The 12,127-nt window shown below is 39.5% G+C and overlaps 2 protein-coding genes across 2 annotated transcripts in view; one reads left to right on the top strand and one right to left on the bottom strand.

The window, feature by feature from the left end:
* Positions 1-226: 226 nt before the first annotated feature.
* LOC146598572 (histone-lysine N-methyltransferase SETMAR) lies at positions 227-3,221 on the top strand. Its single transcript, XM_085300027.1, has 2 exons — positions 227-324; positions 2,210-3,221. The coding sequence occupies exons 1-2, from the start codon at positions 238-240 to the stop codon at positions 3,005-3,007; spliced, it is 885 nt and encodes a 294-aa protein (XP_085156153.1). The 5' UTR covers positions 227-237; the 3' UTR covers positions 3,008-3,221.
* Positions 3,222-6,696: 3,475 nt separating this feature from the next.
* Positions 6,697-12,127, bottom strand: part of SUMF1 (sulfatase modifying factor 1) — a 38,779-nt gene continuing 33,348 nt past the window's right edge. Inside the window, exon 9 of the mRNA XM_085300003.1 lies at positions 6,697-8,516. Coding sequence (XP_085156129.1) covers positions 8,406-8,516 — 111 coding nt within the window. The 3' untranslated portion in view covers positions 6,697-8,405. The remainder of the gene's footprint in view (positions 8,517-12,127) is intronic.

Below are 12,127 nucleotides of genomic sequence, written 5' to 3'. Positions count from 1 at the left end.
CCTCGCCGCCGACGCCCGGCTCTCACGGGGTCCTCGCCGGGCCTCGCCGCAGCGCATCGACGCCGCAAAATGGCGGCGCTCCGCCGTCACCACACGAGCCGCGCGAACGCCGCTCGCGGCCGCAGCAGCGCCTACGCACCCGCGCGTCACTCCCTCTGCCCAACCGCGAGAGCGCCCCGGCGCCGCGCAGCCAATCCGCGCCGAGGGGGGGGGGCGGTGCGGCGCGGCGCGGCGGACATGGCGGCCACGGCGGACCTTAGCGGCGGGCTGGAGGCGGTGGCGGTGGCGCTGTGGCCGCCCGCCGCGGCCCCGCCGACCTTCCAGGTAGGCAGCGGGCTCCGCCGCCGCGCCCTGCCGCGGGGACCGGCCCCCGGCGGGGCGGCCGCTTCCCCTGGGCGGGCGGGCGGGGGCTCCCGGGAAGGGCCGAGGAAGTTTCCAGAAGCGCGCGTGAGGCGCGGGGCTCGCCTCAGGGGCCGGGCGGGCCCCGCCGCGCCGCCCATGCCCTGCAGAGGGGGGTGGCGGGCGGCGGGACTCGCCCGCGCGCGGCGCCAGAGCCTGCGGAAGGCGGCTGTTGCGGGAGACGCGGCCCGAAGCGGCGAGAGGCTTCGTGCCCGCCGGTGGCRGCGCGTACCTTCGGTTTCCGAGTAAGCCTTTGCAAGCCGACTGCCGCGAAGGGAATCAACATACATTCGCGGCTGTCCTTACAGCCTCGCTTCCAAATGCAGCGAAGTTTCCCCCCAGCTTCTATTTTGCAGCTGCGCATACAGATATAAACACTCACCTGCTGGGGGCATCAGTGCAGTTTTGAGCCCCTTAGTTTCAGCTCCGGTTCTTCAGACTGAACCACCTCTCTCGGCGGAACAAATATTATCCCACGCTTCACCGTGGCGTTTTTTCCCCTAAAGACTTAGATGTGTGCTGGTGTAACGTCTTCATCACTTGATAACAGAATTAGCAGAAGCAGGTTGGACTGCAACAAAGATGCCTTGAAATTATCTTCATTTTAATAAAAAGTTATGTTGAAATTCTTTGAAACTAAATGGCTTTTAAAATAATTTTGCAAAACAAATTCATAAAAATAGGACTAACTGCAAAAAATAGAGGCTTGCTACAGTGTCATTTTAGTGTCTTCATGACTTACATGTTGAAATACTTATTGCATACACTGTTTTATCTTCTTTTCTGGCCTCATCTAGCATTTTGCTAGATAAGTAGCTTCTTAGCATTTTGCAGGGGGGAAAGCGTCAATAAAAAGTACTTTGGTATTTCTGTAATTAACAAATCTAGTCTTTTTTTTTCTTTTAGATCAAATCAGCTGTTTTTTTGTCTGCTTCTGTTTTACTTTTTTATTTAGTAGACTGTTTCAAGAAATTGAGTCATTAGCACAGACTATCTATTCTTTTTCAGTCCATATGAACTCTTTGATTTGTATTTTGTAAATGGTTCCAGAAAAGATAGATTTTAGTTCAAGAAACTTACAGGAAAATTATTTAAAATTCATCAACTGAAAACTGCATCTCTGCCTTGAAGGGGGGGGGGGGAAGGGAATGCCAGCACATTCCTAACACTAAAACGCATGTACAAATATTTTGGGAGTCTTTTTCAGGACCTCCAACTCTCTTAGTTGTTCTCCCCCTCGGATGGTCTTAGGATAAAGATAAATGGATAAGGAAGAAAGCTGATTATGTCCCTGATCTTCCATGATCAAGGCCTCCAGCATCATCACAATTTGTGACTTTATGTGATTGCTTTTAAAGAAGAGCCTGTATTAGTGCATAGCTAACTTAGATCCATTATAATGCTTTTATTTTGAATGATGATTTCAATCTTGAATCATTATATATACACTTAAAAAAATAAACTAAGCCCTTTAAATAATTTTCTGAGGAAATAGAACAAGCAAAGATGCTACAAGTTGCTTTTGCCAACATGTTGGTTAAGGTATGAGCATTCTGCTTCTGCAGTTAGCTACCAAAATTGTCAAGAGGAGGCACATCAGATTTTCTTTTCTTCCTTTCCCCTTTCTTTCATTGATTCAAGTCACAAAGATCACACAGTACAGTCTGTTTGGTGTATGAACAGGTATTTGTTTTCAATTACCCACATTCAGGCATCAGTTTGCTAGATGCTGACTTCTCAGAACTTTGGTAAGTCTCTGTGGAAGAAAGCATTGAGCATTACAAGGATTTGCTTTGTGTTCTCTTCACAGTATAGCCCAGACAATGTGGCTGGAGCAGATGGAGACACTGACCCCACCGAAATCACCTTTCCCGGATGTTCTTGCCATACCAGTTCCTGTGTGGTTCATATGTGTTCATGTCTTTGCCGTGGTGAAAATTACAACAATTTGTGCATCAAGCCTACAGCTGAAGGAGAGTATGCCAGGCCTATTTTTGAATGCAATGCCATGTGCCAGTGTGGTGAATCCTGTCAGAACAGGGTTGTACAGAGAGGCTTGCAGTTCAGGCTTGAAGTATTCAAGACTGCAAAGAAAGGGTGGGGTCTTCGCACTCTGGAATTCATAGCTAAAGGAAGATTTGTTTGCGAATATGCTGGTGAAGTTCTAGGTTTTAATGAGGCACGTAGAAGAATTCAGGCCCAGACCTCCAAGGATTCAAACTATATTATAGCAGTGAGGGAGCACCTTCATAATGGTCAGATAATGGAGACTTTTGTTGACCCTACGCACATTGGTAATGTAGGCAGATTCCTGAATCATTCCTGTGAACCAAATTTATTTATGGTGCCAGTCCGAGTTGACTCAATGATGCCTAAACTTGCACTTTTTGCAGCCACTGATATTTCTGCTGGAGAAGAGCTTTCTTATGATTATTCTGGAAGATTCCATAATTTACCAGTAACTAACAGAAAGCAAAAAACTTCAGAGGAAAGTAACATACTGAAAAAACCCTGCTACTGTGGTTCCCGCACATGTACTTCCTTCTTGCCTTGGGACAGCTCCCTCTTTTCCACACCACCAGACACTTTTTCAGACAGCTCTTCCTGATTTTTTCCATCCCTGAGCGTACACTGATGAGCACCATTTTCCTTAGTAGTTAAAAATCAGTTAGTTAACTCTCTTCTTGCCATAGATGCATTAAGGAGCTATACTAAGAATACGATTTTGAGAAGAGAGAATTATTCAATTCAACTTAAAAACAAAGCCCAGATGATTAGTGAGGATATTAATTTTGAAAATACATACATTCTAGTTTCATAAACTTGTGTGCTAAGTTCCTTTTGTTACTTTTGCATCTAACAATGTACTCAATAAGCAAAAAATTCAGCCTTTACACCACAAAAGGGTTATTATTTGCACAACATAGTTGAGATGTGCCAAAGATGAAAATCCAAATCCTAATACAGCTGTACAATACCACTCTAAGCCATCATGCTAAACAGTAAAAGAAGAAATTTGTTTTTTAGAAGGTGATAATCTACCAGCAATATCAAGGAAGTATACATGGTTTTGTGTAAGAGCTAAAAATATATATATATGAGAGAGAGAGAGAGAGAGAGAGAGAGAGAGAGAATGTCTTCATGCATCATCCTGAAGGTTTTGTTTTCAAGGTAGATGATATGAGGGAGCACTAAAAGGTTCAGGCTGTTCCAAAACAGAACCAGTTACCAGCCCAGGCCTGGTGCTGTTATCTTGTTTTCTTCTGATAGTCTGCCATAGGTTAAAGTACCTGTCTCAATTTATGCTACATCTTTCAAGAAAGAAAGAATGAACTTTAACACTTTAACAAAGAAAGGACAGAGAGTGCCAATAAGAAAAGTAATTGAAAATTACATAGCGAAGAGATTAAAACAAAGGAATACTGAGATTTGCAAGAAGGGCATTAGGTTTCTTAAATTCCATTAAAAGAAGTTACGTTTTACAATGAATTGCTATAATTATTTGCTATAATGCTTAGTGATGTCAAATATTAGCATAAATACATTTTCACCCTCTTCCATGCCTAGTTACAACTATCAGCTTACCAAAATTTGGTTTCAAGAGATTAGTTAAGTTTTATTACCATTTAGCTTCAGTGTAAACTGCACAACACATCGGGCTCTTAGAAGTACAGTCATCCCACCTTTTTAAACCACATCTATTTCAATACTTATCTAATACGATTTTTGAAGTAATATAGGAAGCAGCACCTCCATGGCACTTTCAAGCACTGTAATTGTCCAGAAACAAGTTTGGGCTCTGCAGTCTGAAGTGTGATACTGCTAACCTGACTTGTGAAATCATAAAGTAGTAAAAGGTAAAGTACATTTGAAGAACAACAAAAAAATTGTGTTCCTGCTCTGTTGAGCAGCTGGCAGATACAAGAGTTCCTTTCAGCTAGTAACAGTTTTGTTTTCTTTATTTCTAGAGCTGAACAGTATTCAGCAGGGGGCTGTCCTTTCTCAGCAGTCAGATTATTGCATCTTCATCATTCTTGTACAGATCTAACATACCCATTCTACTCATCAGAGTGGGTCTCCAAGTCTCCTTACACCAAGAGGCAGGAAAGAATAGATGCTGTATTCAAAATACACAGTGAACTAGGAGTTTCTTAGTCAGAATTAACCATTAGTCTGTTTCATGTTTCCTAAAATTTATAGTTTCAAGATAAATACTTCATCAAGCAAGCTATCTTAAGTAAGTTCTATAATTGCAAGTTATATCACTTCCTTTCCAGAATAGGTCAAATTAATGAAGCTTCAAGCAGGCTTGTTTAAAATATTCTTCCAACTTTGATGAGCAAGATGCAGATACATGGCAATGCTGTTTTCTACAGTATTGCCGCACAGTATTCTGTCAGTGGCAAACATCTTTGATTTGCTTGGTACAGTTTGCTTTAACTGTGTTCATAGCCTTTGACAAAATGTGTACACACAAGCTACCATATCTGCAGAGGAAAAATAAATCAGCTGCTCTACAAGCAAGCTAGCAACAACATTTAACTTTATAAAAAGATAACACTTTGATTTGGAACTTAAAGATTAACTTGATATTAGTAAGAGATGATGGAAATTTGGCTGCTCTTATTTTGCTAAACTGTTTCCCTGTGCTTCCTTGAGAGACTTCCATGTTGGCTATTCCTCCTTTAACAAATATATTTTCCTACTTCTGTTACAAAGAACTGCTGTTAAGCCATGTGCTATGGCTGTAGTTTGAGCTAAAGATTACCACATGATCATGCTCTAGATGAATCATTAACTGTCACTTCTTTAGACACAGAAAGCTTCCAAAGGGCTCCAGCTGTTTGTTGAAGGTACTGGTTACAAGCAGAGCAGCCAATAGCTTTACCCCTTTCCTGATTAAGCCTGGCTGTTTCTGCTGTTCTCCAGCCTCTGTAACTTAGAATGTACACTTCATTAGATAGCAGAATATAGATTTCAAGATCTGTTGTCTCATTTAGAGTTTATCTGGTTTTCTCCTCCAGAAGGGCATTGTGCCAGTCACTTCCAGCCTGCACATCTGGCAGTGGACAATCCAATCTACTTCCTTTTCCCCTCTTGTAGATTGCCTTAAGACCAATTTTATACCACTTGTATTCCTATTCCTCAAGATTAGATTTTCAAGATAACAGCTTTTTTTCTCTTCTTTTTAACTGCTATGAATATGCACTTGGCCTGATTGAGTAGTTGAGATTCAAAAAAAAGAACACAAAAACAAAAACCCCAAACCAAATACCATTAGCCATATCCAGGCTTTGCATCACCAGCCTTAAACCAGAGAACACTGCAGAGCCTTGTGTCTTTATGCAATTCTACCCTCAGTCACAGCCAGCAGAAGCCAGTTTCTAGGAAGTGAACTGAATATCAATTACCTGGTAAGAAAGAACTTGATTGTATAGAGTAACAAAAAGACTGTTGTACTGTTAAAAGCAAACCATATTATAGACTTTGCTAGAACATGAAATAGTATGTTGTCATTGAATTCTAAATCTTTATGGCAATCATTAATGGCAGTTTTACACACACACACACACACACTATATATTACATAAAGCACATCTTGCTATACCTTAGCACTATAGCTGCCTTGCGATGCGGAGCAAAAATCCTACTGGAAAAGGAAAAAATAGAAAAAAAGGACTAAAAAAATAAAATAGGCCTTTGTTTGTACCTGCTGGCATTTGTTCTCTTTTTCTTCAGAGTTAGACCTACACAGACTCCTTATGTACTGCTGATCACTTCCACGTGCTCTTCCACAATGAATCCACTCCAAACAGCTCAGAGGACAGCTTTATATTAACTTTCCTTCCTATTCTCAAAGTACAGTAATGATGATCTGTATTTCTGAAGTTGCCAATTAAGCAAACAAAATGGTCAGATAGTATTACAGAAGGTATCTGAACCTGTGAAGATCTGAGAGAAAAAACACCAAATTTAGAAAATACTTTTTGTATTACTAAAAGTTTCAAATAAAAGTAATGGAAAATATTAAAAACACAGCATGGAGATTTTACCTTCCCACTAAAATTAATCCAAAACATTAATGAATGATTTCATGTTAAAATGTAGAGTAATCATAATTTAAACAAGAGCAGCATGAATGGAACACATTAAACCATCTTGGTGGAAAACTAGGAAAGCTTTCTTCCACATACCACCTACAGCACAGTGAGTCTTGACTGACAAAGCTAATCATGTAGTGCAGCATCACAAAAGCTGTTTTTAAGATAAAACCAGAAGATTTTACAGTACACAGAATAAGATTTTAGGGTTTTTATTCCAGAATATGAAACAAAGTAAAATCTTTATTAAAGTAAATTCACTCTTGGGGCAGAAATGAGTCTTCTGAGAAATTCAGGGATAAAAATTCTTTCCCTATTACAAAATACATGCATTAAAACCTCTAATTAAAATTTCTAGTGCTGGTCAGCCAGTCTTTACCATTTGCTCATGTGATTGCATGATTGATGTATTATAACTTGGCAAGCTAACTCAGTGGTATATTCTGGAATCAATTTTTCTGTTGCTAAAATTAACTCAGCCTATTAGAGGCTGATTTTTGTGAAAGCGCTTCCTCAGCTCTCTTCAGTACCTTTCTTTCAACATGAAGCACTACCTGAGTGGAGAAGCAGTTGGAAACAACAGATTTGTATGACCCCAGTCTGACTTACTGTAGAAAAAGCAATGCTGCAAGAGTTAGCAGCAATAATGCAACTATTTTATTAATACACATTTTCAGTGTTAGATCTTAAAGCAGCTGACAAGATGGCCAAATCCAGTCCCTATTTTATACACAGTTAAGAGGCCTGTAAGAGGTCAGCAACACAGCAAGCCACAGGAAGTTTGGAAGGATGGCCATTCTGGTTCAGGGCTTAGTACGCAGAAAATTTGTTTAGTCTCCAGTTAAGGCACACAGTTATTCAGTATAGCAGTATCTCCAGACGGTACGTCCTATAGTGAGTAGCAGTGCAAAAATACTTCGTGCTTCAAATATATTCAGATCCCCAAATGAGATAGCTCTCAGTATTCTTTCTCCCTCTCCTCCTCTAAGGCTTTTTTTTTGTTTTTTATTATTAAACTTAGAGGCCAGTTTCAATATTTACACGAGTAGTTACATTTCCCATCTCTCCATTTTTACAACCTTCCATTTAAAGTAGAGCCATGTGTTAGCCCCAGTTTCTAATGATGCCATTTTGGTGATTATTTTCAAGTCCCCAAATTAAGCCTACAGTGTCCAAGAGAAATTCAGAGGAAGTTGGGTTTTTCCAGCAGTTAAAAAAGAAAAGCCTCTAGTATAAATAAATGCCTGATATTTTATTCAAATACGTAGACTATTTGCACAGTTTCAGAAGGCACTTTAAAAAGAGGATCTCACCAGAAAAAGTGTATTCTGGAAGTGATGTTCATTGCAACAGGAATGTAACAAAAGTTGCTACACTAACTGCCTGTGTCTTGCTAGTTGTGAAGACTGGAAGACAGATCTTCTCTTAAAATGGACAATTACACCTCCTAGGAGGTTACCAAAGCAGTAACTGTGCTTTAAGTTTCTTATAAAGCTTTCTAGAAGCTTGTAAAGTCCTTGTTACAGGATTTTGAGTGTGGAAGTTCAAACTGTATTAAATAAATAGCTTCATTTAAAGATTTTTTTCTAAAGGAGATACTAAATAGAATTACTCTTTTAGAACAGAAGCAGCATGTTTTTCCTCTATTTTGAGCTAGTGTAATTCCAGAATAGTCCCACTGAAGCCAATAAAATTCGCTGATAAAAAGTTTAGCTGAGATAAAAATCCAAACCAGGTTCCCCAAAAATACATGAAGTTTCTTCAAGCAGTATTCACTTGTTTCAGATTCCCCCCTCCAGGAGCTTGAAGCATTAGATTTTTTCCATTCTCTTATCAGCACGTGAGATTCCATGCACTTCTTGTGTGAAATTCAGTCCTTATGTCTCAGTGTGCAAACAAATCTGATCACTGCAGATCTGGCAAGGTGTCTGCTGCACAGCGGAAACCCAGATTCGAAGCAGAGCTATCAGGAGTGTTTTGACTACGGGCTGCACAGCGATACCTATAGCAATAAGACTGGAAAGTAAAGAGGAGGGGAAGGGGAAAGAAAGGATAACTTTAGAGCATATCACAGCTAGTGTTTCCTTAGGGAAAAAAAATGTTAATATCAAAGCTTTTCTAATGCTGCTGGAAAGATACAGATCAAAAATCACACATCAGGATATTAAAAATAAGGAAGATCCCACTAGATAATGAGACCAGTTGCAACAGATACAATACTAGTTTGAATGGCAAGATATATGATTGCATGAGTGTAGACTAATAACGTATCTTGCCCTGGGAGAAAGCTAAAAATGGCTATTCTGCTACTGCTCTTTTTAGAAAAAACCCCAAGCAGCTCAGTGCCTTGATTCATACCTCAATATACTAAGGGAAAACTCTGAAATGAAACAGAACTGGTACCTGTCAAAGGCCTTCCCCCAAATGTGATATAAAGAGAACAAAAGAACTGGAGACAAACTCCTCAGGACTTCCATGGTTAACATTTTAAGGATACTGATATCAAGATAAAACACAGACTGGCAGCTACAAGAGGAGTTACCAGCAACTTTGTTTTAAATGGAAGAATGATTCAACCATGTTTCAAATATTTCTAGTAAACAATTTTGAACAGTGTTTCCTCAAAAATGGATGAACAACTGTCATTATCATTTCTTTAAGCATAAAGAGGGCACAAGATTATCTGACAGGACTTGTCCTTATAGCTAGTAGATAGTCATCTGATTCAACTGCAGTGCACCAATGGGATTTATCTCAAAAGCTTTCATTAACAACATTATCCATCTTGTGCTTGCTGGATTCAGTATTTCTGTGATAGGTTAGTTAGATCACAAATGACACCTTAAAAAGATTTGAAAAAGGACTGTTTTGCACTTGCACTTGCACAGTGGTGTCCAACTGCATCAGTACAAGTTATTTTGAGAAACCACCCAGTGAACCTAAGTTAGAGTAAAATCCACTAGGAACAGGGTAACCTCTTTTATAGTAGGGTAGATACTTAAATAAAAGATGTTTTGTATGTTGCTGGGCTGTACAAATTTGGCCATGTCTCAGTGCACATTAACATCTCTATGCTACTTGGAAACAAAACCAAACAAAACCTGTGCCATTCACAGTGTTACAGATTATCAGTTATCTGGTGTTAAGAGTGACAGTTTCCAAACATTCCACCACACTAATCAATTTTAAAGTATTTGTTTAATTGAGCCAGACTCCCTGGAAGCAATTATCCATCAAAAGTAGCATCAAAGCAGAACAGTTTCACCAATACAAGTAGAAATTGGTACCTCAGCCTTTCATCTAGCAGTTACAGCATAATCCATCATGTGATATCTGCCCCACTTTACTATTCCTTCAGCAGGATTTGGCTGAGGCTTTGCTGCTCCTACCCTTCCTCCCCTCTCCCACACCTGCAGGCTCCTGGGCCCTGACAAGCAACAGTTCAGCTGCATCTCACCAGGCTCTGAACCAGATTTCTGGGATGACAGTTAAGAAACAAAGACCACACTTCTGGAGGGTGGGGGTTAGGTTTCAGGGAGGGCATTTTTTTCCTCCAAATCTAAATCACTTCAGAGTTAAGACATAACTACACAATAGGCTAAGTTGTCACCCCACTCCCGGTTGTACAAATTCAACCTGTCATCAATGGACGTGTGAAACATGCCGTCCATGCAGAGGCAGCAGGTCACTGATGTTACCTCCATTAAAGTATCTCCATCTAAGGAGATATTCCACAACAACTCTTCACTGGATATTGGATACCAGTGCAAAGGCAGAGAGCAGCTGAACAGGAATGGTGCCTACTGTCACTATCTCACATTGCAGATGTCTACATGTAAACTCCAACAGCATGCTATTAGCATTTACAAGACCAACTATATTGAAAATAAAAGTAGGATGTGTATGCATAAGCAGCTATATATTTTAGCCTTTGTCAACTCTAGAAAAGGTAGAACAGCAAAAAAAATCTAAATAGATTTTTAGGTACTTAAAGTCCTTGTAATATTCAGTGATTTTTGTCTTGATTCACAGCCTACTTTTATCACCTACAAAAAAAAAAAAAAAAAAAGAGACTAGGACAGACTAGAATCTTCAGATGCCTTTAAAATGGGTCACATTCATCACTGAAGAGCCTATTCCAGTGTTAATTTAATCAAAACTGCTAATTAACATCTGACATTGATTTCACCCAAGAAGGAAATCAGTGAAGAAAATAGGATCTTGCTGTAGCAAATTTAATCAAATTATGAGGAGGCTATGCCAGCTGTAGGCTTTGAATTGGGAAAAAAAAAGAACAGATCTAATGAAAAAAGAGACATACAATGAACATTTTTTCCAGCACTGTGTAGACAGAGTTTAAAACATGACTTATGTTCATGCAGGTAGCTTTGCAAATCCTATCTAGAAGTATCTAGTTTGCAAATTCCTAACCAGAAGTTAAACCCAAAGGAACATGAGAAGTTACTTAGACTGTGGTGGTATTCATACTTTTCAGAAAGAATTTAAAGTCCACCTCCCAGTAAGCTGATAATTTCATCTCCCAATAATCTTTCTCCAAGCACTTTATACTTTTTTTTTTGATTGAGAGTCATTCTAAACCTAAAAGTCACATCTGTACTTTCCAGCATTGTGCTTGAGTGACGCATGTAAGACTGAAAATAGAATCATCAGATGCATGCATCAGTTTTAGCTTTTTCATCAAACAGTATACTGGGCAAAGTAAGATTTTCCCTGCCCAGTGATATTTCACCTGGAATAAAAAAAAAAAAAAAAAAAAAAAAAAAAAAAAAAAAAAAAAAACAAAGACAACCATAAAAACATTGGGCATTGCTCTTCCTTAAATTGCAGGAAACCTTTAACAAGCATATAGGCTGTCAGGAACTCTGTCAGAGGATCATTTAATTGTCAGCTCACGTACTTTCAGAGGAAAGATCAATATGAAAATACAGTTACTATTTAAGATAACTTCGTAACATGCCTAGCATCCTTCTTCTGCATCTCTATTATTATTTTTTACCATACAAACTTTTTCAGAAGCTAGAAATGAATTATTCTTCCTAAAGCAAACTGGTCAGTGCTCTCTCCACATTCCTCCTTGCTTTTGTCATAAAACCCAACACACCTAGATTTTATACATTCAAATTCTTACATGTATGCTGTAATCCCTCCTTTGGATATTGATATATCCAGAGAAATGGATAAATAGACAAAATATCAGCTTCAGGCACTTCACGCATATGACAATTCAAAAGAAGAAATTGCCAATATTGACACAGATTTTGGAATAGGATATATCTGCAAAAAATCTCAGCTTCTTCCTTTTTTTGCCTCCCTTCAGTTAGGGATGCAAGGGAAGCYTGAATCAATCTGGGCAAAGTTATGTTCATGGAAGCGCTCTAATCTTGTAACCAGGAAGGCAGTTCTCAAAGAAAAGTGAGAGGTATAGCACTCATGTTTCAGATAAAGAGACACAGTCCTAAACACCTCAGTTGACTGCCTATAGGCAATCTATGGACAGTATCACAATTTTTAAAGTACAGTAGTATATCTTGACCCCAAACATCAGTGTTAGGAAACCATCAATAGAGGCCTCCTTGCATCACAGAAAGCACATGAAATCTTATGAA

The sequence above is a fragment of the Rhea americana genome, unplaced genomic scaffold (assembly GCF_003343005.1).
Source record: "Rhea americana isolate MKP2758 unplaced genomic scaffold, rheAme1 scaffold_16, whole genome shotgun sequence".
NCBI classification, from domain to species: domain Eukaryota; kingdom Metazoa; phylum Chordata; class Aves; order Rheiformes; family Rheidae; genus Rhea; species Rhea americana.
Note: the sequence above shows the minus strand (reverse complement) of the source record. Positions and strands in the feature narration are given on the sequence as shown.

Excerpts from the sequence above, each read along its gene's own strand:
- LOC146598572 (XM_085300027.1), top strand. The coding sequence starts at position 238 with ATGGCGGCCACGGCGGACCTTAGCGGCGGGCTGGAGGCGGTGGCGGTG. Across the intron at positions 325-2,209 it reads CGGCCCCGCCGACCTTCCAG|TATAGCCCAGACAATGTGGC; the intron begins GTAGGCAGCGGG and ends TTCTCTTCACAG.